The sequence below is a fragment of the Delphinapterus leucas genome, chromosome 1 (assembly GCF_059928025.1).
Source record: "Delphinapterus leucas isolate spDelLeu-1000000601 "Yukka" chromosome 1, BTC_Dleu_Yukka2, whole genome shotgun sequence".
NCBI lineage: Eukaryota > Metazoa > Chordata > Mammalia > Artiodactyla > Monodontidae > Delphinapterus > Delphinapterus leucas.
In genome coordinates, this window is record NC_143129.1 from 46369036 (window position 1) to 46393717 (window position 24682).

At 38.1% G+C, this 24682-nt stretch overlaps 1 protein-coding gene across 3 annotated transcripts in view; it reads right to left on the reverse strand.

Moving 5' to 3' along the window:
• Positions 1–24682, reverse strand: part of INTS7 (integrator complex subunit 7) — a 99942-nt gene that overhangs the window by 18999 nt on the left and 56261 nt on the right. For all 3 annotated transcript variants that reach the window (XM_089909431.1, XM_022593433.2, XM_089909437.1), the window contains exons 12-16: positions 23532–23669; positions 22223–22429; positions 5183–5377; positions 4530–4633; positions 3067–3135 (exon numbers count right to left, since the gene is read on the reverse strand). In XM_089909431.1, the coding sequence (XP_089765557.1) occupies positions 3067–3135; positions 4530–4633; positions 5183–5377; positions 22223–22429; positions 23532–23669 (713 nt within the window). The remainder of the gene's footprint in view (positions 1–3066; positions 3136–4529; positions 4634–5182; positions 5378–22222; positions 22430–23531; positions 23670–24682) is intronic.

Sequence of the window (24682 nt, forward strand, 5' to 3'; positions counted from 1 at the left end):
TGGTTTTCAGCAATTTGATTATAATGTGTGCCTTGTGATTTTCTTTATGTTTATGCCACTCTGGGTTCGTTAAGCTTCTTGGATTTGTGGGTTTATATTTTTAATTAAACATGAACATTTTTCAGCCACTTAAAATATTTTTCTGTCCCTTGTTCCCCTCCTTCTAAGATTTCCAGTTACATGTATAGTAGTACAAATGACATTGTCTCACTGGCAATTTTAACTTTGTTCCGTTTTTCAGTCTTTTTTCTTTCACTGTCCAATTTGGATAATTTCTATTGCTATGTCTTTAAGTTCACTAATCTTTTCTTTTGCTGTATTTAACCTACTGTTAAACCCAACCTAATCAACCCTGAATTCTATGTTCATCAAAACTATCTTTCAAAAATAAAGGCAAAATCAAGATATTTCATTTTTATGCTCTAGAAGTTCCATTTTCTTTTTAAACCTTTAAATTTGTTCATTATCTTCTATCTTTAAAATTTTGAAAATACTATTTTAAAGTCCAAGTCTGTTAATTCCATCATCTGTCATTTGTGAGTCTTTTTTCTAATTGGCTGAAGTTTCTCTTGGTTGTTTGTCACATCTTCCAGCTTCTTCTCATGACCAGTAATTTTTTTTTTTTTTTTTTTAATAATTTTTGATTGGATGCTAAAATTGTGGACCTTATACATTTGAGTTTTTGGATTTTGTTGTCTTCAAAGAATGTTAAGATTTTGTTTTGGTGGACAGCCATTACTTGTCATAATCCTGACTCTTTGAAGGATTACTTAAGCTTTGTTAGGACAGGTCTAGACTAGTCTTCACTTTAGGGCTAGTTTAGCTTGATTACTAAGGTGGTGTGACCCTTCTAGTGTCTCTTCTGAATGCCTTGAGTGTTCAATTAGGTCTCTACAGTTTGGCCGGCTGGAACTCAAACATTTCTCAGCTCTGCATAAGCTCTGGGAACTGTTCAGTTTACAGCTTCCTGGTAATTATTCCCTCCCTAGTAGCTGTTTTTTGCCTGGCCTTGTGGGATTTCACCTAATATATGTACAGCTTAGCATTCAGCCAAAGATTCATAGCACTCTTCCTCTGGAAAGCTTCCTCCACCCCTGTACTTGGCCTGCAAATTCTAGCTTCCTTTGTTCTCTGAACCCTGATATCTATCTCTTCAACTAAGGAAGACCACCATGTTTTAATTTGGTTACTCCTGCCTGAAAGGCAGTCTAAAAAGTGCCTCCAGGCAGAGAAAAGCAAGGACTAGTGTAAAGTTTACCTTATTTATGTCCCTTCCCTGAGGGATTACATTCCTGGTCTCCCTGTTGTCCAATGTCTGAAAACAGTTAAACTTACATTTAAACTTGCATATTTAATCCAGGTTTCTAGTTGTTTACAATAGAAGGAAAAGTCCCATACGTGAATGGCTTCATGACCAGAAGCCATTCCATTATATTTAGGCAGTAAAAAGAAAGGTTAAGTGCAAAGCTAGAATAGAAAAATGTAATGGACAAGCATCTCAAAATATTTTTTCTTAATAATCCTAAAAGGTTGGTATGAGCAGATAATAACATTTATAATTATAAACATAAACCCCATCCTATCCCACACTTACTGATACTGGCTCAAGCACAATGTTAGCTGCTAGAGATACGAAGTTGGATAAGACAAGGTCTCTTCTCCCCAAAAACCTTCTAGGCTATGAAAGATACACACAGATTTTTGTAAAAACTATAGTGAATTTTATTAATGTCATGCTTCCCTCTCTTGAGGCTCTTTTTAGCAGCAGGTCCTTCTTTATATGAAAGGCACAAAATATATAGTATCAAGAAGAGAAGTTTCAGAAGGAATCTACTCTTTGCAGTTGTACACCAGTACGACTGAAACCCAGAGAGCTCTCCTTCAAGGTACAATCTTCCTTTTCCAATTTTTCATTGCTAGGAAGGGCAAAGGCTAGGGGAGTGGGTTTAGGGGATAAAACAAGATGGAGAAGAGTGAAGAAAGGTGGTAGGAAGTGGAGAGGTTGACAGTGAGAGTAGGATTTGAGAGCTGGCTAGGTAACTCCCTTCACCCCATCCCTGCTGACAATGTGTTAAAAAAATCAATCAAGAAAAATACTAATTTCTCTTATGTCAACCAACAGTACAATGACATTTGTGTGCTATGAGGTAAGATGAGTAGGCATAATCAGAAATGGCGCGAGCCTGGAAGTATCAATTAACTGGCAAAGACTGAAAAATATGGAGGTTAGAGAACATTTTGAAATTTAAAAGGGAGAAGCTTAAAAAAACAAAACAAAACAAAAACACTGGAAGTCTAAGGGGAAAATGAACATAGATCAAAGAAGGATAAATGGAAAAATAAGTAAAAATTAGTATGTCACTGAAATATTTAAATGAATCAGACGAGTGGAAAAAAAAAATAGCCAAGTGGCCTAGTCTGAGAGTAGATAGCACTTTAAAACAGAAGGCAAGGATTTTGGTACTGCCTTGGAAAAAAATGGTGAGTCAATGCTTTAGGAGAGAGAAATTTAAAATGCTCTGTTGATTATGTTCTCTTTGAGGAAGCTGACCTTAGAATCACAGGCCTTACTAGATTGGAAATATACAGTTGAAAATACATGTTCTAAAACAGAATACTATAGTGGGAAAAAAATAATGGACCGTGCTTCAATACAAATATTTTGAACAATTAATCAGTTAATTAGAGAATGGAGAAGGATTTTAATAAAGCAAAAAGAGGAATATCTTTTTGTTTGGGAAACCAAAGAATAAAAATTTCAAGTTCAAGCTTAATTATACTATTAACTCAATTTTTTACACCGAAATTTAGTTATAATATACCAGAAGAAAATGTTCAAATTCAAAGAACTTCTTCCTAGTTATTTAGAAAACAGAACACAGGAGGTAAGTAAACAACGGAGACAGAAAATCTAGGTTTGTCATTAGCTATATGACCTTAGGCAAATGCTAGAGAAGTTCTTCCTCTTTGTTTCTTCCTCTATAAAACCTCTTCCAAAACAATGTTGTGATGATTAGGTAAGATAACATATTTGAAAGTGTTCTGTAATATAAACTATTGAAATACCTTGCTGATTCTGGATCCAAAATCAGGGCTTCTATTGCGTGAGATATCAGTAAACAGCTCTGCTGCTGTCTGCATTACGTTAAGGTTATACATTATAATAGAGAAATGTACTATAGACTTTATATTATTTGAATACTAAATAAGGCAAGATGAAAATTGTAAGGCCAGCAGGTCGGGGGAAGGGCCCAGGGAGCCAGACGGAACCTCCCCCACCAACAAGGAGGCTGATGCAACCAACCGGTCTTCCCGCTCCCTGAGGGGCGGAACCAACGGCTCTGAGGCTGATGCAACCGACACCCAACACTGCCACAACATCCAAAAGATTACCAAAAAGGGGCTGCTTCACACAGCAAGTGCCTCCCCTGCGTCCACCCCTATAAATTTTGTTCGCGCCCACACCCGGGCGCGACTTGTCTGGCCCCTTTCTCTCGGACCAGTGAACCTCGCCCAGGAGCATTCCCAAATAAAGCTTGTTTAAGCTCTCCTCCGTTTTTTGGTGCCGTTCCTTACAAAAATCATATTCTTAGTGAAGGTAACCACACGTTATTGACTCAAATAGTCTGTGGCTCTATTTTTTTCTTTTTAAGGGATATATGTTGTCTGTGATAGTTCCAGGAAGAGTACTTCAGAGGTTAATGTTGGAAGGAGGAACCAAACAACAGGCTCTGTGATTCAATCACAGAAACTTTTTTATCTATCTTGGATATAGGGGTTTCACTGATGAAAAGTTTAAAACCACCACCACAATAAGGGTCTGTACAGTGGTTACCCTGGAGGTTCCTAGGCTGGGGCTCAAGGGATCTGTTAACTCTCCTGAAATGGTATGTACATTTTGGGGGATATGTGCATATATGCATTTTTTTTAGGGGAGAGGGTCCATAGCATTCATCAGGTTTTCAATCACTAAACCAAAATGCCAGGAATTACTGATTTATAGGTCTGCAACTTAAAAGCAATTTATCTCTTTCTTCCTTTCAAAAAAGGATCTGAAGCTGCTAATAAGAAAATACGGAGAACTTAAAGGGGGCTTAGGGAACATAAGTGATGACTGAAACGACTGAATATATCATTAATAAAGGTGATGGGAACTAGGGTTGTTAGCTGTGAATAAAAGATAGGTGAAGCAAGACAGAAAATGGTTCTCTGGTGGAAAAATATTTTGTGTTGTCCATTGTAGCTCAAGTGAGCACAAAGTATTCAACACTGCTTGGACCTGGGTTTTGGACGCTCTTCCCAGAGGTGGAAAAAGACCACCACTGAGTCACCATTTTTTAAAAAGCCTGGTTGAAGTAAAGAAGTTAAATTATACTGCTCATACTAGGTTTCAAAAGAGAAATTATTATTTATGGTAAATCTGTAGGCTTATCTAATGTATATGTATATTTTAGTTAAGCGTATCTGAAATATTTACATTTAAAAGAATACTTCCAAAGAACAAGAAATATTGGGCAAGTTTAGGATACAGTTCTACATTCCTCAAAGTTGCGGAATCAGCATCAAAAGATGCCTGATAAAGATCCCCATATCGGGAAGCGAGGCTTCGGAATTCTTCCATGGACAGTTTCATCTATAAAGAAGGAAAAATATCAATTATGATAAATAAACAAATATGCTTTTGTGTTGTATAAACAACACAAAAGTCAAAACATAAGAAAACAATCCTCAAACAATAAAAATGAAAAAATATTTCAACTTTTTCATTTTCAATTCATTCATTTTTATAAACCCTATTAAAAAGACGATTAACAAAGATGGCAAATGAAACTACAAATGTGTACAAGATTATAATTTACACATAATGTACAAAAAACACTGCATTTTTAGCTTCTTCAAAGTTTCACTAAAATAAATATAGTTATAAACTTCCCAAAGTTTCTTTAAAATGTATGTTCTTTATATAAACATATAGCAACTAGTGAGATATCATCAATCACTCTTGTCATTTTAATAAGACTTCAGCCTGTTTTTTGCAAGACAGATGAGTTTAGAAGTATTTGATGTTGCCTCTGAGTCAAACCGCTGATTTTTAAGTTTCAGAATTTTTCATCTCACAACTAATCTCAAAAACCTCTAAAGTGTAAATAAAAACTGCACTGAAAATAAAGTTAAGACATACCTGATTGGAGATGCGACCACACCGCTGGAGGTCATTCCCTAAGGTCATGGCAATTGTTGTGGCAATTGCAGGTGGCGGGCTTGTCTTGAGGCTACTACAAGTACAGATAAGTTGAGAGAAGGCTTGGAGAAGGTCAATCCTGAGCTTTACAAATTCACACTGAAAACTTAAAGGATTCAGTGGTGTACTGGCAGCCTGGGGAATAAAAACAAGCTATATTTAATACAAGGTAAGCATAAAAGGAAGATGCTGAAGGACAAAGTATTTGTCAGAGTCTGCAAAAGAGCAGTAGTTCTAATGATGATGGATAAACACCTACATTATTAGGGGAGGATGTAATATTAGAAAGAAAAACTTATTGTCATTAGCATCAACTCTGAAAAACTATGTTCCATCAACACTCAGGTTCCTTACTTCCCACATTTGCAAAGACCCCACAAGACATGGGTTAACTAGACCATCATCTGTAAGATATCATATGAGGGATGCTTCACAGACATTACCATTCCCCCCAAATTCCCTTATCACCTTCCTACCTTTCTAACCTGAAATTCGCATGCTGGAATCATTCAACAGAATTTTTAAAAGTTGGAAGGGGGAGGGCTTCCCTGGTGGTGCAGTAGTTGAGAGTCCACCTGCCGATGCAAGGGACATGGGTTCGTGCCCCGGTCCGGGAAGATCCCACATGCTGCGGAGTGGCTGGGCCCGTGAGCCATGGCCACTGAGCCTGCGCGTCCGGAGCCTGTGCTCTGCAACGCGAGAGGCCACAACAGTGAGAGGCCCGCGTACCGCAAAAAAAAAAAAAAAAAAAAAAGTTGGAATGGGGAGAAAAGAAAAGTGAGGGCAGGAGAAATATATTGTTAGACCGTCACTGTTAAAAAAGCATGTTGCTGGCGGAGGTGAGGCAAGAGCCAGCCAGACCACGTGGAGCCTTCAGACCATAGGCAAGGTTCCGGATTATATTTTAAATGCAGTAAAAAGGCAGTTTCAACAATAACAAAAAAAAAACAAAAAAGCATTTTTGCCTCATGGCTGCTTTCTTCCATAACTAGCCCTGATTAATTTTAAAAAGAATGTCTCATTAGACACTTGAGATGCACAGAGAGGCCACCAAGGAATAGGTTATAACACACAAGTAAGTTTCATTGAGAATGGAGGGGTGTCAGGGATAAGTCCTGAATAGCAAAAAGTAGCATTAGCTAGGTAAAGGGAGCAAAGAATATAAGTCAAGCCAGCGTGGGCAGAGAACTAAGACAACATATTACTATTTATCAACTGTCCTAGTGGAGAACCTAGCATGGTGCTTTCAACAAAAGGCGTACTAAAAGCATGCTAACTTGGAGTCCTCTTCGCGTGCCCGGGCGCCGCGGGGGCTCGGCCAGCCCCGGGCTGCCCTCGGAGGCCGGGCCGCGCGGGCGTTTGGCGCCCCGCCCCCTACTCTGTGCAGCACCCTCTTTGTGTACAGGCCCGCGGCAGCCCCCACCCCCCCACCCCGCTTTCTTCCCCGCGGATGCGCACGTGCGTCCCGAGCGCGGCGGCTGTGCCCAGAGACCCGCCTGACCCCGGGCGCCCTTAGCCCTGGTCCGGGCTCCAGCCACCGCAGCACGCTCGCCTCTGGTCTCGCGCTCTGCCCTCAGGCACCTGTCCCCCGGTGATCCACACAAGGCCCCGTCTGCAGGTGAAGTGGCCTCCCTTAGAGTGACCCGGAAAGTGTGGTCCGCATTTCAAGGTGGACTTTCAAAGGCGGTGCTGCCTTGAGCCCGCGGGCCCCGCCGGTGGTCGAGCGCTCCAAGACGTTAAGGGAAGGGCAGGCCTTCCCTAGTGCAGAGGCACGGGTGTTGGCCGACTGTCCATTTTTGCAGAAATCTTCCTCCTATGTGGGATCGCTGTCTGGAGAAGGGCTCCTGCGCTGCTCCGGGAAGAAGCTGGCCCAGGACGGAAACACGTGGCTGGAAGGGCCATCTCCAGAAAAGAGGAAGAGCTGCAAGCGCCGTCAGTGATCCCCTCCAAGCACCCAGAGCCTTAACTGAAATACCGGATCGTTCCCTAGATTTTTGCTACATTAAACTATATTGTCCAGTTAAAAAAAAAAAAAAAGAGTACGAAACACCGTGGTAGAGGACGATTCCTGGCTCTCCCCTGACTGCACAGCCTTTGGACAACTTTGCTAGTGAAAGAGCTTTGCTCCAACCACCTGCCCCAGTGCAGCTGTGTCGATGGCACGAAGCTTCGTTCCGCAGCTCGTATTTCACAGCAGTCCCCTCTCCCTGGTCTCGTTGTGGGTCACACCATGATGGCTGCCCACCCCTCAGATGGACCACAGGTTCTGGAGTTGGCTGCTCCCAAGAAGAGCCGGGTGGCAACTTTTTTGAGCAGGACCAGAACAGGCCTCCTCGGGCCACGCAGCTGCAAGTGGCACAGTGACCCAGCCGCTCGCTTGCAACCAGCGACTTTCCCAAACCAGCTGCTGCTTCAGCTTCGTGATCGGGCCAGTTTCTAAATTGGGTAACGGTCACGAGGCATGGTCTGTGATGTCATGTATGTAAAAATCTGTTTCTCGTTGAAGTTACAAAAGTAATGACAACACGAGCTTTCGCAGGGCCGAGCTCACTTTGTCCTGATCGCTGCCACCAGCGTAGGGGGTCCAGGGTGGTGGGTGGACAAAGCCCACCTCTGCCTGAAGCATCCAGCCAGGCTGTGCATCCACTTCCTGGTCTGAGAAACGGAACTAATAAGCAGAATACAACTTCTCTTTATTGTTTGCTATGAAGAGTGATCTGATTTAAACATTACTCGGAGGCCCCTGCTTATTTTACCAAGCACAATGGCCTCAACGTTCCTCCATGCCGTAGCAGGTAACAGGACTTCCTTCTCTTTTAAAGGTTGAACGATATTCCACAGTCTGGATAGACCACATCTTGTTCATCCATTCACCTTTCAGTGGACACTTGGGTTGTTTCCACCCCTTGGCTAGTGTGAGTAATGCTGCTCTGAACATGGATGTACAAATATCTGTTTGAGTTCCTGCTTTCAGTTCTTTTGGGTCTGTACCCTCATGGGTGTGAGGCAGTATCAGTGATTTTTAAGACTCCTTTGCTTCCCAATTTCTTTAGCTGTCTTTCTCTCCCCTCCTACCTTATGAAATACTTAAGAGGTTAAATGTATAAGATAAAGAAATTCCTAAAAATGAGGAATTGGGAAGTTTAGACTTACATCTCCCAGAGGGATTGGAATGAGTCCCTTTTTACCACCCTGAATTCTCCCAGCCAGTGCCTGCCCTGTCCCACTTCGCAGCTGGCTTTGGGTTCATGAAAACATATACAATATTAGAAATTAAGACTAAAAGATTGTTTTAAAAGATTTTTATTCATTCATTTAAACTTACAATAAGAAACCGACTCCATGTTACTCAACAGTAAATAACATTTTATGAAAAATCATTATTTTCAAAAAATGATTAGTGAGAACAAGGGACTTGTTTCATATTTTTGCAGATCTCTTTAATGTCTAGCTTGATAAAAAACAGCTGGATTCTCATAGCTGCTTCTGTGTTCAGTCTCTTGTAATATATTATTTTAGTTGATGTCTGTTAAGAAAATTTGATCTCACAGGGATGTGTAGCAGGAAAATGGAGAAGCGTTTATATAGGTTCTCCACCAAAACTGACACGTGAACGTTCCTTACAGGTTCATTGCAATGTGGACTCCAGCAGCACTGCAATGTACCTTTCCTGCTGTTAGACTAAAACCCACTGGTCTCTCTGGCACTTTGGATGGATCTATTACCCACACATGATTTTGTAACACGGCCATTTGGTCATTTGGAAAATATTATTTCACTGAATTGTGCAGTTATTCCAAATGCTGACCCATTTCACTAGACAATATTAAAAATCACAGTTGTGTGGAATGTAAATTGGAGCAGCCAGTATGGAAAACAGTAAGGAGACTCCTAAAAAATTAAGACTAGAACTACCATATATGATCCAGCTATTCCATATCTGAGTATTTATCCAAGGAATACAAAAACACTAATTTGAAAAGATAGATGCACCTCAATGTTCATGGCAGCATAATTTACAATAGCCAAGATATGAAAACAACCTAGGTATTCATCAACAGATGAATGGATAAAGATGGTGATATATATATATGTACCATTGTGTCCCCGCGAAAAGGCAAGGACTGTCTTAGTATTATTAGAAAAGTGGTTTTTTTTTAATATCAGTTATCTTTTAATTGAGGTGTAGTTGATTTGCACTGTTGTGTTAGTTGCAGGTGTACAACAAAGTGATTCAGTTATACATATATATATATTCTTTTTCAGATTTTTAAAAATTTACCGAAGTATAGTTGACTTACAAAAAAAATGCTAACTTAACAATAAATGGAGGAGTAATGAAATTAACTTTCTTCCCTGACATGACTCGCTTAAAACATGCTGATGCCGTTCTTAGATAGTATTTCACACTCTTCTTTTAGGAGGAGAGCCTGGTGTGTGACTTGAGGTTCTAGAATTACGTTACAATATTATCCATCTGACCAAGTATCGACCTTAGTGTAGTTCTCTCTAGTTTTAAGTGTCAAATTATAGTTTTATTATTTGGTGGAATTCATATTTTACTCTAGGAAATAGTTTGCCACTTCCTGTATCCTTTATAAGATCATACACTTGCTCTAGTATCCCTCTCAAATTGCAAAGTTACACCTATATAAAATTATATAAGCTAGAGGTAATAACTATAATCAATATATTGAATTCTGTGGTTTTCATACTTTTGGGATGTTTTGTTCTAATCATGAAACAGCACAGATTAGGGATATTAAAGAGACTATTTCAATTGTTTTTAATTTCTTGGAGATTTGATTTGCTCTTATAGGAAGATAAGTTCCCCCTTCCTCTGCCCCTTAAGCTGCTACTTGCTATTTTTTATTTACTGCTTATCAATAACTTTAGAAGGGTCAGGGATACAAGTGGGTATATATGATATATATACAGTTATATACAGTGTAGACCATCTTACCAGACAAAAAATCATTTGCAATATTGTCCTAACATGCATTATAAAACTGAAAGCGAAGCAAGATGTAGTTATAATGAAAAAGATTTACTGCTACTCTGAAGTTATTTCTGACTAACAAGAAATATTTGATGATATAAGATGGTAACTTTGAAAGTGACTGTGCATCTTACATCGTGTTATACTGAGGAAAACAATGTTAGATATAGTATGCATGTTTAAAAAGAACACAGAAAAGATAAACTTGTGATAAAGGTCAATCAAAGACTTTAAAAAGGTAATATCGTCCATGAGAGACAGAAAACATATAAAAATAAAATTTAGACTATAGTGCTATGAACAATACCAATGAGAAATAAAAGGGATATTATTTACTCTTCTTTACATGGGGGCTAAAGCTTAAAACGGAAATGGGTTCTAAGGTCAGCAGGTAAAGCAAAAATTGTATACAGTCAAAATTATCCCTGAAAATTCCTCAAGAAGGAACTACTTCCAGTAAATTTAACGTAGGTGAAGGAACAGCAAACTCAGAGCCCCGGGGTACAAGCTAATTGAGAAGAACTGTCCCCACTATTTAAACTGCTATTTTGTGTCCCCATTATTTAAATAGCTATTTTCCCTCATTCTTGTTCTTTCTTTTTTTTAAAAGTCTAAACATACAGAGGTAAATCTGTGTTAAACACACATATAATGCTACTTCACTGAATTTCTGACTTGTGGTACATATTCTGTTTTCTATATGGAGCAGCTAAAAAAACCCAATGTGGCTGAAAGGAAAGCTACTTAATAAACTCAGTTAAAAATATTTATATATATTGTGGTAAAGAACATGTGACAACCAAGAGTGAACCACAGTGCAAACAATGGACCTTAAGCCCCTAGTAACCACCACCCTACTTTCTGTTTTTATGAATCTGACCACTTTCACTTAAGTGGAATCATATAATATTTGTCTTCTTGTAATTGGATTATTTCACTTAATACAAGCTCAGTTTTTGAAAGAATAAGCCAAGCTTAAAGCAATAGTAGACTAAACTGTTTAAAACCAGACCTCCTGCTAAGAACAAATGGAAAACTGAGTTAAATATTATGAACATCTATCTAAAAGCACTGAAGAGCTACTAAGGCAACAAGGAGCCAAAATCATGGAGAGATGGGCAATCCAAGAAGATAAGACTGACATCTGGTGATTATTTGCTAATTTGAAAGCTGCTCCTGGGAGTGTGAGAAGCTGAGCAGAGCTTTCAGCAGTCTCATAAGACTAAGAGGGCTGTGGAAAACACTTCAGGCTTTTGGCTGTAACTTCAAAGGGCTATACCCTAGGAGTTAGGAGAACCAAAGATATACTGGCTCTTCCAAGGACTGAAGCTTAGCTCTGAATCAATTCAATCCTTGGCTGGATTAGGGTAATCTGCCCTTAGCCTAACTGCCTGCCAAAAGCAAGGATAATATAATCATTGTAATTTTTCACACACACTGTCCAAAACTAACTAAAAAAATAACTGAGTATACAACAAAGACAAAATTCCTCAAACCAAAAGGGGGATAAAAGGTCAAAGACACAAACCACAACAGATCCAGATAACAGACTATCATATATGAATTTCAAGATAACTACAATCAATATGTTAAAGAACTTAAATGACAAGATAGAGAGTCCTGGAGAAGAACTACAGAATATAAAATAACCAAATGGAAATTCTGGAACTGGAAAAACACAGTAAATGAAATTAAGAACTTAATGAATGAGTCTGACATGCTGATTAGACACAACGTAAGTGAGAATTATGGAAATGGAAGATAGGTCAGAAGAAAATATTTAGAGTTAAGTATGGAGAGATAAAAAGGTGGAAAATGAAGAAGAGAATATAAGAGATATATGAGTCATGGTAAAAAGAATTAACATGGGCGCACTACGTCCCAAATGAGGAAGAAAGGGACAGAAGCATTGGCTGAAGAGATAATGGCCAAATGTTCCATAACTGATCAAAGTCATCAAGCCTTATATCCCAGAAGTACTATGAACCCCAAAAGGCATTTATACTGATAGTAGTATAAACTGGAAACCACCATAGGCAACTTTTTGGTAGTATTTATTAGAGCTGAACTTAGTATATCTATGACACAGCACTACCATCCAGAAGATAGGCACACCTATATCAAAAGATGTGCATAAGAAAGTTCAAAGTCAAATTATTCTAAATAGCCCCAACCTGGAAATAACTCAAATGTTTCTCAGAAATAAAATGGATAAACAGATTGTTATAACAGTTATCCAAAAGAATATCACAATGAAATGAAAATGAACAAACTACTGCAATATGCAACAAAAAGCATGAATGCATCACACAAATATAAAGCTGAGCAGAGAAGCTAGAATCAAAAGCATAATACTGCATGAGTCCTTAAATAATAATGAAAAACAAGGTGAGACTAATCTATAGCTTTAGAAATCACAAGTGCCTTCTACAGAGAAAGGTAAAGGTAGTGACTTGAAGGGAAAACATTTCTTAAAGTGATAAAAAGCCACAAATCAGAAGATAATATTTGCAACTCATATAACCTACAAAAGATTGGTATCTAGAACATCCAAAATAAAAAGGCAACCTAATGGGAGAAAATATTTGCAAATCATGTATCTAGTAAGGGGTTAATACCTAAAATACGTTTAAAAACTCATACAAGTCAATAGTAAAACAACAACAACAACTAATCCAATTAAAAAATGGGCAGAGATTTGAATAGGCATTTTTCCAAAGACATACAGATGGCCTATAGGTTCAACATCACTAATCATCAGGGAAATGCAAATCAAAACCACAAGCACAAAATTCAACTCACACCTGTTATAATGGCTATTATCAAAAAAACAAGAAATAACAAATGTTGGCAAGGATGTGGAAAAAAGGGAATCCTGGTGCACTGCTGGTAGAAATGTAAACTGGTGCAGCCACTATGGATAACAGTATGGAAGTCCCTCAAAAATTAAAAACAGAACTACCATATGGTTCTGCAATTCCACTTCTGGGTATTTATCTGAAGAAAACAATAATACTAACTCAAGAAGATATCTGCACCTCCATATTCACTGCAGCACTATTTACAATAGCCAAGATATGGAAACAATCTAAATGTCCACTGATACATAAATAAAGAAAATGTGGTATATATATACACAAAATGGAGTATTATTCAGCCATAAAAAAGAATAAAATCTTGCCATCTGTAACAACACAAATGGATCTAGACGGTATTATGCTAAGTGAAATAAGTCAGACAGAGAAAGACAATTACCGAATGATCTCACTTATATGTGGAATCTAAAAACAAAAACCAAGCTCACAGGTACAGAGAACAGATAGATGGTTGCCAGAGGTGGGGGTAGGGAAGTGCATGAAATGGGTGAACGGGGTCAAAAAGTACAGCTATAAAATAAATGAGTTATGGGGATGTAATGCACAGCATGGTGACTATATTGTGAGGGAGAAGCAAAGATAGCAGAGTAGAAGGACCCTGAGCTCATCTCCCACAGGCACATCAAAATTACAACTATTTACAGAGCAAATACCAATGAAAGTGACCCGAAGACTAGCAGAAAAAAACTTCTACAGCTAGAGATGTAAAGAAGGAACCACAGAGAGATGGGTAGGAGGGGTGGAAATATGGTATAGTCAAGATCCATACCCCAGGTTGGTGACCAACAAATGGGAGGCTAATTACAAACTGCAGAGGTTCTCCTCAAAAAGCAAGGGCTTTGAGTCCCAGCCGGGACTGGGCTTCCCAGCCAGGAGCCCCTAGAATGCTTGGCTTTGAAGGCCAGCAGGGCTTATTTTGGGGTGAGCCAGAGGACTGTGGGAAATAGAGACTCCACTCTCAAAAGGCATACACAAAAGAAATCATAGAAGGAAAAGATTAGAGCAGAAATAAATGAAATAGAGACTAAAAAAACAATGGAAAAGATCAATGAAACTAATGGCTGGTTCTCTGAAAATATAAACAACATTGACAAACCTTTCACCAGACTCATCAAGAAAAAAAAGAAAGGCCCAAATCAATAAAATAAGAAAGGAAAAAGAAGTTACAACCCACACCATAGAAATATAAAGGATCATAAGATATTCCTATGAACAATTATACAACAATAAAAGGGACAACCTAGAAGAAATGGACAAATTCCTAGAAATGTACAATTGCCCAAGACTGAATCAGGATGAAACAGAAAATAAGAACAGACCAATTACCAGTAATGCAACTGAATGGGTAATTTAAAAAACTGCTGACAAACAAACGTCCAGCACCAGATAACTTCACAGGTGAATTTTACCAAACATTTTGAAGAGAATTAACACCTATCCTTCTCAAATTATTCCAAACTGCAGAGGAAGGAATGCTTCTGAATTCATTCTGTGAGGCTGGCACCACCTGATACCAAAACCAGACAAAGATACCACAAAAAAAATTACAGGCCAATACCACTGATGAACACAGATGCAAACATCCTCAATAAAATATCAGCAAACTGAATCCAACAATACATTAAGAGGATCATACACCATGATCAGGTGAGGTTTATGCCAGGAATGCAAGAATGGTTCAAAAATCAATGTTATACACCATATTAACAAACTGAAGAATAAAAACCATATGATCATCTCCACAGATCCAGAAAAGGCTTTTTGACATAATTCAACATCCATTTATGATAAAAACTCTCCACAAAGTGGGTATAGAGGGAATATACGTAAGCATAATAAAGGTCATATATGACAAGCCCACAGCTTGTTCTCCACTCAATGGTGGAAAGCTGAAAGCATTTCCTCTAAGATCAGGAACAAGACAAGGATGCCCACTCTCACCACTTTTATCCAATATAGTATGAGAAGTCCTAGCCACAGCAATCAGGCAAGAAAAAGAAGTAAAAGGAATCCAAATTGGAGAGGAAGAAGTAAAAATGTTCCTGTCTGCAGATGATACGATTTTATATATAGAAAATCCTAAAGACACTACCAAAAAACTACAGGAACTCATCAATGCATTCAATAAAGTTGCAGGATACAAGATTAATACACAGAAATCTGTTCTGTTTCTATACACTAAAAAACAAACTATCAGAAAAAGAAATTAAGAAAACAATACCATTTATAATCACATCAAAAAGAATTTAAAATACCTGGGAATAAATCTAAGGAGGGAAAAGACCTGTACTCAGAAAACTGTAAGACATTAATGAAGGAAACTGAAGATGACACCAAAAACTGCAAAGATATGCTATGCTCATAGCTTGGAAAAATTAATATTGTTAAAATGCCTATACTACCCAAGGCAATCTACAAATTCAATGCAATCCCTATCAAAATATCAAATGGCAGTTTTCACAGAACTAGAACACATAATTCTAAAATTCATATGGAAACCTTACAGGACCCCAAATAGCCAAAACAATCTTGAGAAAGAAGAACAAAGGTGGATGTATCACACTCCCTGATTTAAAACTCTACTACAAAACTACAGTAATCAGGGCTTCCCTGGTGGTGCAGTGGTTGAGGGTCCACCTGCCAATGCAGGGGACACGGGTTCGTGCCCTGGTCTGGGAAGATCCCACGTGCTGCGGAGCGGCTGGGCCCATGAGCCATGGCCGCTGAGCATGTGCGTCCGGAGCCTGTGCTCCGCAGCGGGAGAGGCCACAGCAGTGAGAGGCCCATGTACCGCAAAAAAAAACCCCAACAAAACAAACAAACTACAGTAATCAAAACAGTATGGTTTTGGCACAAAAACAGACACATAGATGAATGGAACAGAATAGAGAGCCTTGAAATAAACCCACACGTATATGGTCAATTAATCTACAACAAAGGGGGCAATAATATACAATGAGGAAAAGACAGCATCTTCAATAAATAGTGTTAGGAAAACTGGACTGCTACATGCAAAAGAATCAAATTGGACTCCTTTTTCACATTACATACAAAAATAAACTCGAAATGGGTTAAAGACTTAAATGTAAGACCTGAAACCATAAAATTTCTAGAAGAAAACAGGAAGTACACTCTTTGACAGAATACTGTCTTATTGAGCTAAGTATCCTCTGTCTTACCTAGCAATATTTTTTTGGTTATGCCTCCTCAGGCAAGGGAAACAAAAGCAGAAATAAACAAATGGGACTACATCAAACTAAAAAAGCTTTTGCACAGCAAAGGAAACTATCAACAAAACAAAAAGCCTGCCTACTGAATGGGATATTTGGAAACAATATACCTAACAAGGAGTTAATATACAAAATATACAGAGAACTCAAACAACTCAACATTAAAAAAAAGCAAAAAATCCAATTAAAAATGGGCAGAGGACCTAAATAGACATTTTTCCAAGGAAGACACACAGACGGTCAAAAGGCACACGAAAAGATGCTCATCCAGGGAAATGCAATCAAAACCACAATGAGATATCACCTCACACCTGTCAGAATGGCTACCATCAAAAAGACCACAAGTAACAAGTGTTGGAGAGGATGTGGAGAAAAGGGAAACTTGTGCACTTCTGGTGGGAATATAAATTGGTGCAGTCACTATGGAAAACAGTATGAAAGTTCCTCAAAAAATTAAAAACAGAACTACCACAGGATCCAACAATTCCATTTCTGGGTTTTTATCCAAAGAAAATAAAAACACTAATTAAAAAAGACATATGCATCCCTATGTTCACTGCAGTATTATTTACAATAACCAAGATACAGAAGCCACCTAAGTCCCCATCAAGAGAAAAATGGATAAAGGAGGTGTGGCATATATATATACATATATATATATGCACACACACAATGGAATATTAGCCATAAAAAAGAATGAAATCTTGACATTTCTGACAACACTGATGGACCTAGAGGATATTAGGCTAAGTGAAATAAATCAGACAGATGAAGACAAATACTGTATGATTTAACTTATATGTGGAATCTAAAAAACAAAACAAATGAACAAACATAACTAAACAGAAAGAGAGTCACAGATAGAAGAGGTGGTTGCCAGAGGGGAAGAGGGTGGGGAGAGGAAACTGCTAAAGGAGATTAAGAGGTACAAACTATCAGTTACAAAATAAATGAACCACAGGTATGTAATGTACCATATGGGGAATATAGCCAATAATTATGTAACATCTTTGTATGGTGACAGATGACAACTAGACTTATCATAGTATCATTTTGAAATATACACAAATAATGAATCGGTATGCTGCGCATTAGGAACTGAATTTCATAGGTCATTAAATGTAAATAAACAAATGAACAAACAAATTCACAGAAGAGTAGATCAAATTTGTGGCTACCAGAGGTGGAAGGCTGGGTGGGGGTTGAGAGGGAGAACTGAACGAAGGCAGTCAAATGGTACAGAATTACAGTTATAAGTAAGTCTTAAGGATATAACGATATAAGGATATAAATACAACACAATAAAGATAACTAATGCTGCTGTATGATATATATGAAAGTTGTTAAGAGAGTAAAATCCTGAGTTCTCGCCACAAGAAGAAAAGTTGTTTTTTCTATCTCTTTAATGTTGTATTTATATGAGATGATGGATGTTCACTAACCCTATTATGGTAATCATTTCATGACATATGTATGTCAATCATTATGTTGTACACCTTAAATTTATACAGTGCTGTATGTCAATTATATCTCAGTAAAACTGGAAGAAAAAATAAAATTTAAAAATACTATATTGAATATTTGAAAGTTGCTAAAAGAGTAGATCTTAAAAGTCCTCTTCACAAGAAAAAAAATTTTTCTAACTATGTATGTGACAGATGTTAACTGTCACCATACTTACTGTAGTGATTTCACAATATATACAAATATCAAGTCGTGTTGCACATCTGAAACTAATCCAATGTTATATATCAATCATACCTCAAATATATAGATATATAAAGTTTAATTGTATTAGTAATTTGGGAAACTCCAATCATAACTTCCAGAACATACCAAGTGAGGGGGAAAATGTAGAGTAACAGGAACTCTTATACACTACTGGAAGGATTGTAAATTTGTAAAACCACTATGGAAAAACTCCTGGTATTAGCTAGTCAATTGAAGATGTATATACCTTATGCAATTCCACTCCAAGGTAGTATTTTAGATCAGTATCTCTTAATAGGGGCAGGAGTATCCTCAGCATTTCTGGAGATTAAGCATCTCCAGCCACTGAGCATTAGGCCAACAGCAGTCCCTCCAACCCCTCTATCACTGGGACAAACAGAAACATCCTCACACATTTCTAAATTGGAGCAGGGGGCAGATACATAGTTCTGGCTGAGTACTGCCCTAGAGAAGGGTTTTCAATCTCAGTATACTAGTGACATTCTGGACCAAATAATTCTTTGTTGAGGGAAGTTGTCCTGTGCATTGTTGGATGTTCAGCAGCATCTTTGGCCTTTACCCACTAAATGCCACTAACATCTTGGTGAGTTGTGATAACCATAAATGTCTCCAGACATTGCCAAATGGAGCTAGAATCATCCCCAGTTGAGAATCAGTATCCCAGAGAAACCTTTACATAGGTGCATCAAAATATGTCCAAGAATGTTCACAGCAGTAATGTTTTAATAACAAAAAACTGGAAAAATCAAAATTTCCATCAACATTAGAATGGGAAAATAAATTGACGTATAATCATATAATACATGGGTATACAGCAGTGAAACTGACCTAAAGCTTTATGCAACAAGATGGATGAATCTTAGAAATATAATTTAGATAACCAAAGCAAGTCAAAGAAAAATACATGATTCCTTTTTATATAAAATTCAAAAACAAGCAACATAAAACAATACCTTAAGAGTTAAAGAAAAGCATGTTAAAATTGTAAAGAAAGGCAAGGGAATGGTACATACAAGGTTCAGGATGGGGACTTCCCTGGTGGCGCAGTGGTTAGTGGTTAAGAGTCCGCCTGCCAATGCAGGGCACACGGGTTCAAGCCCTGGACCAGGAAGATCCCACATGCTGCAGAGCAACTAAGCCTGTGCACCACAACTACTGAGCCCACGCGCCTAGAGCCTGTGCTCCACAACAAGAGAAGCCACGGCAATGAGAAGGCCGCACACCGCAATGGAGACCAACACAGCCAAAAATAAATAATCAAACAAACTTACAAAAAAAAAGGATTCAGTATGGTGGTTACCTTTGTGAGGTGGGAACTGGTATACAAACATGGAGGGGCACTCATGAATTTTAAAGGAAATGGTAATATCCCATTTCCTAAACTGAGTGCTAGGTATACTTGGATATTTGATATTTTTATATACCTCACATAATATATATGTAGATATCATACCTATTCAATATTTAATAAAATAAAAAATAAATTTAAAACCCACCATTGTAGGCAGATTGCTAAAATCGTTCCTCTAACTCATGCCACCACTCCCACCCCCGCCGCAGTCTCCACCTTATATATCTCCCTTAAAGTGTGGGTAGAACCTGTAACTTGCTTCTATCTAATGGAATATGACAAAGGTAATAGATTTTGAGGATGTAATTTAGGTCCCTAATGAGCTGACTTTATATTAATCAAAAGGGAAATTATTCTGGGTAGATCTCGCCTCATCAGGTGAGTCCATTAAAAGAGGGTCTTGAAGGTAAGAGATTCTCCTGTAGGCCCTGAAGCTTCCACAAGTCTTACGGCTGTGAGGAAATAAATCCTGCCAAAAACTACACGAATTTAGAAGAGGACCCTGAGCCCAGGCCTCAGACAAGACTGGCCCTGGCTGACACCTTGATTGCAACTCTGTGACAACATGAGCAGAGGGCCCAGTTAAGTCATGCCTGGACTTCTGACTCGTAAAGACTGTAAAATAATAAATGGGTGTTGTTTTAAGCCACTAAATTTGTGGTAATCTGTTACACAGCATGGAAAACTAATACAAACACTTCTTACAATTTTTATTTCTAAGAAGCAAGATAACTATCATTAATCACTGCACTGGGAAATTAGGCACCCAACATCGCCATAGCGGCCCCACAAGCACAGAATTTTTAACTTCTCTTTAGTTTGGTTGAAGAAGGTAAAAAGTATAATCCTCATAGCTGACAACCTCAAATTAGAACATTCATGTGTCAGAGAGTAAAAGGGCAATTCATGCTGAAATCATCTTCGTGAAAAAGACAGAAAGCTACCGTCAAATCCATACTTGTCAAATGAACAGGTTTTCTAAAAACCTTAAAACAAAACAAAACCCTGATAGTATAGTACAATCAGAAATGTGAGAAGTTCCAAATGATTGTATGGATCATACTGCCTTCCCTTTCAGACTATTCTCAAGTGGAGAATCATTTCCTGATTTCTTTTTATCCTCAAAGCAGTGTCTGGCACATAGCAAGTGCTTACAGTGTTGAATAAAGGAACTCCATTTCAAAAGATGATTTGAGGCCCAATAACCTGCCTTTGCCTGTGTTAATGGCAGAACGGAGACTAAGACAAGGGCCTTCTGTCAACTGGGTACTTTCTTCCTACATCAGAATTCAGTCCTTAATTACTGCCAAGCCTCATTAAACACACATACACACAAATCATTAAAAGACTATTAAATGGGATTTTTCATAATATTAATTCTATGTGCCTCATTGTTTTGTGAGCCTGTTTCACAGTTCTTACCATTTACTGTACTGCATGATTAACAATTTTCTGTTCAACATCAACTAGAAAATGAAATTACCCTACTGATCAGAGGCAATAACTGTACTTTTTCATTTTCTAAGGTATTTATTAGCCTGATATAGGCAACAACAATCTTTTCCTAAGATAATCAAGAGGAGAGAATCACTGCAGTCAGTGCTACCCCTTAAAATGGAGGGCAGCCATTCCTATATTCCTGTTTTAAAATGGCAGTTAATAAATCATTCTTCAAAAGATATGTACCCACAGTAATCTGAATAGTCTGTCTCTTTTGTGACATCTGTTTATTCTTTGTTCTACTTTGAAACATTTCTCTTTGCATGGCCCACCATTAAAAATATTTTAGATTATGTGATAAATATAAAACAGGTAGGGCTTCCCTGGTGGCGCAAGTGGTTGAGAGTCCGCCTGCCGATGCAGTGGACACGGGTTCGTGCCTCGGTCCGGGAAGATCCCACATGCCATGGAGCGGCTGGGCCAGTAAGCCATGGCCACTAAGCCTGCGCGTCCGGAGCCTGTGCTCCGCAACGGGAGAGACCACAACAGTGAGAGGCCCGCGTACCACACACACAAAAAAACCCAAAAAAAACCAAAAAAAACAGGTAGCAAAAGTTTTATGGCCCCATCTAAATATATACAATTTTTAAAGTCATGTGACAATACTTTAAACATGTTTAATGCTGATTACATAAACTCTTTACTCTTAAGGGGAAAAAGTCCTTGCATTAATACAGAAAGTGCACATTTTAGGGAACAGATTCTTAGGAATATAACTAGTTTCAAGGAAATGTTAAGGATCTGCTCTCTCTGCCACACCCTTTCTTTCTTGGGAAAAAAAAAAAAGGGAATAGTAGCTGGCTGACTGTTAATTTGGAATAGGAGGATATCACAGTGGGATAAAAGGTGAGACATTAGCATCCCTCATAATTTCTTCTTTATTTACAAAGCAAGAAACTCTAGTTTCTTAGTGAGTAGTTGCCAGGTATGAGATGGGGTCGAGGGTTTATGTTTGACAGTAGCAGTCACCCAGGCTGGGGTCTTACTAACAGGAGTCTGGAAAGGGAGGACCCTATCTCCACTTTATCCTTCCTGCATGGATTCAGCAATCCTCTTCACATGTGTACCTGATACTTGATAAAAACAAAATGATAAATGTTCACCAATCTATGAATGTTAAAAAGTGGGGGAGGGGTTAATGATCTACTTCCATGTCCTATTTATTACTGTAATACTGCCAAATACATATATATCAGCAGGTTTTTCAAGGTTAAAAGAGGATAAGCCCCAAAAGAAAAGGGAGACCATTATCACACAAGTCATCATCACCAAAGGAGAATTAAGAGAACTTACCGTTAAGGAAGCAATCCCTTTGTGGTAGAATTTTAAAGACTCAGCAATGCAAGAAAGTGCTGAACTATAATTCTCCTCTTGCAACCCAGTGAGACACTGTTCTGCATGTGAGAACTCTTTCAAACTATTCAGCCAGAAGTAGAAATGTTCTGAGGCAACCTGAGTCAGCAAACTCTGATAAAGCTCTCTGGCCATGTCGTGATTACCCTAAGAAAAAAAGGGGGGGAGGATAATGAGGTTCTTACACTTGAATTAGTTGATGTAGCAGCTAAAAGAGAAACCCAAATCTTGGATAAGTTTTAACAATCACTCCTCACATTATAACTCTGTGAGATTCAGTCTAAGTATTTCTTCAGAGAAAACATGCTGAGCTGCTTTTATGTAACATAATGACTGAAGTTCTTTACCAAAACAGTTCCAAAGAGAAAATGAATGGAAGTAACTATAACCCATGTCTAGAACTTTAGTTCAAAATATAGAAAGTATAAATACTTATTGTATGTCATTTTGTATGAGTTATTTAGTGGGGTGGGGAGAACTCCAGTTAAGTTCCATCAAGCGATTACCAAGAGGAGCACTGCGCCCTCTGGAAACGACTGAGGGAAGGGTAGTTGTGGGAGAATGTGAATGCCTTTTAATGCATGGGGGTGAGGGATGCTCACTGTCTTGCAGTGCTTGGATGCTTGGGACAGTTGGGTATAATAAAGAAATAGCCTGTCAATAGTGCTTCTTCTCCCATTTGAGAAACACTGTAAAATGTGAACATGTGCTTCAATCACCTAGAATAATGCTTCTCAAATTTTGTTCTCTGGACTTATCCCCAAAGAATTTCTATACTATCCAAGCTCTATATTTCCTCTCAAACAAAATTAATAAAAATCGTTAGGATTTCCATATAGTTGAGAGGGAACAGAAGACTAAAACTTTCCCGTTTCCACATAAGAATGATAAAGTTGGAGAGGGAAAGGGAAGAACGACATGGTGTACTGAAAGGGGAGAATATAAACGTGGGTGGGAGAGAGCTGTGCTTACGGGAGCACAGGACAAAATGAAAGTGCTGCTAACAACCTACAGCCAGAAAGAGCTCATATTTTTGGAATTCCCATGGAACTTCCCCATAACAACATATATACCATTCTCTGTGTATATGTTAAAAATTAGGTCCTTTCCTTCATCATCTTTTAATCGCATGACTAAAAAGTACTTCTACCTTCATCTTTAGTTTTGACTAGGAGTAACAATCATACAACCTAAGCTTCGTAATCTGCCATTTTTACCAACCCAGTTCACATAGAAGGATACTACGTACCATTCGGGATGCCTGTCTGGCAATTCGGTATACAGTCCATCCATTGGAGACGCTTTCAAGCTGCTGCTTAATTACTGCCTTTACTTCAGGAGACAGTGCTTTCTGACTGGCTACAAAAATCACAGTGGCCAAGCTCACCTAACATCGAGCAAGAAGTAAGAAAGTCAAGAAAATCATTAACTCTATGCAATGTCAAAGATAACTTTACCCAAAAGCGTTAAAAACTAATTAGAGCCTATCATAAAAGAACAAAATTTGTCTTCCTTTGACATTTATAAAATTTCCACTTTATTCCTTTGCTCAGAGCATTGTGTATAACAGCAAATAATTAGAAACAATGCCCATAAATATGGATAAACTATGATACAATCACACAATGAAATACTATAGAGCAGTGAAGTGGATAAACTAGAAATACACTTATCAGTATAGACGATTCATACAAAACAGGCAAAAATAGGCAAAATGCAAAAGATTACATGCAGTATGAGAACACAAAGTTAAAAATATGCCCAAAATATTGCATATCACTTAGGATATATACTAAGGTAGTAAATATATAACAACATGCATGGGAATGACAAACACCAAATTCGGGAGAGTGGCTACCTATCCTGATAGGAAGGAAGACGACACTATCAGAGAGATACACAGCGGGTACAAGTCAATGTACTAGTAACACTTTTTTCTCAACCTAGGTGATGGATGCAAAAGCTTTCATCATATTATTCCTTATGTGTTTTTGAATATTATGTTTCATAATTTAAAGTTGCTTTAAAGTAGTACTAAGAAAAAAGCAATAAAAAACATTAATTGAAAATGCTGCTTCAATGAAAAATAAACTTGGCTAACTGCTTCTCAGTATTCCAAAGCTCATACATACAAGGATCCATACATACTGTGAAAACTGCCTGATTCCCACGACCACTGTCACTTAGTCATCTGGGTAACCTTTACTGATAGCAAATGATGAAATGGGGGCAATCTTTTACACAATGCCCCCTGCAGGATTAAACATAAAATGGGCTTGAGTAAGTAATTTCACTAAGTTTTTTTCCCAAGCCATAAAGCCAGATGACCACAAACAATATGGAGTGGCTACTTTAAAGCTTACATATAATTTATGCATATTTAGAACGTAGTCTACTCTC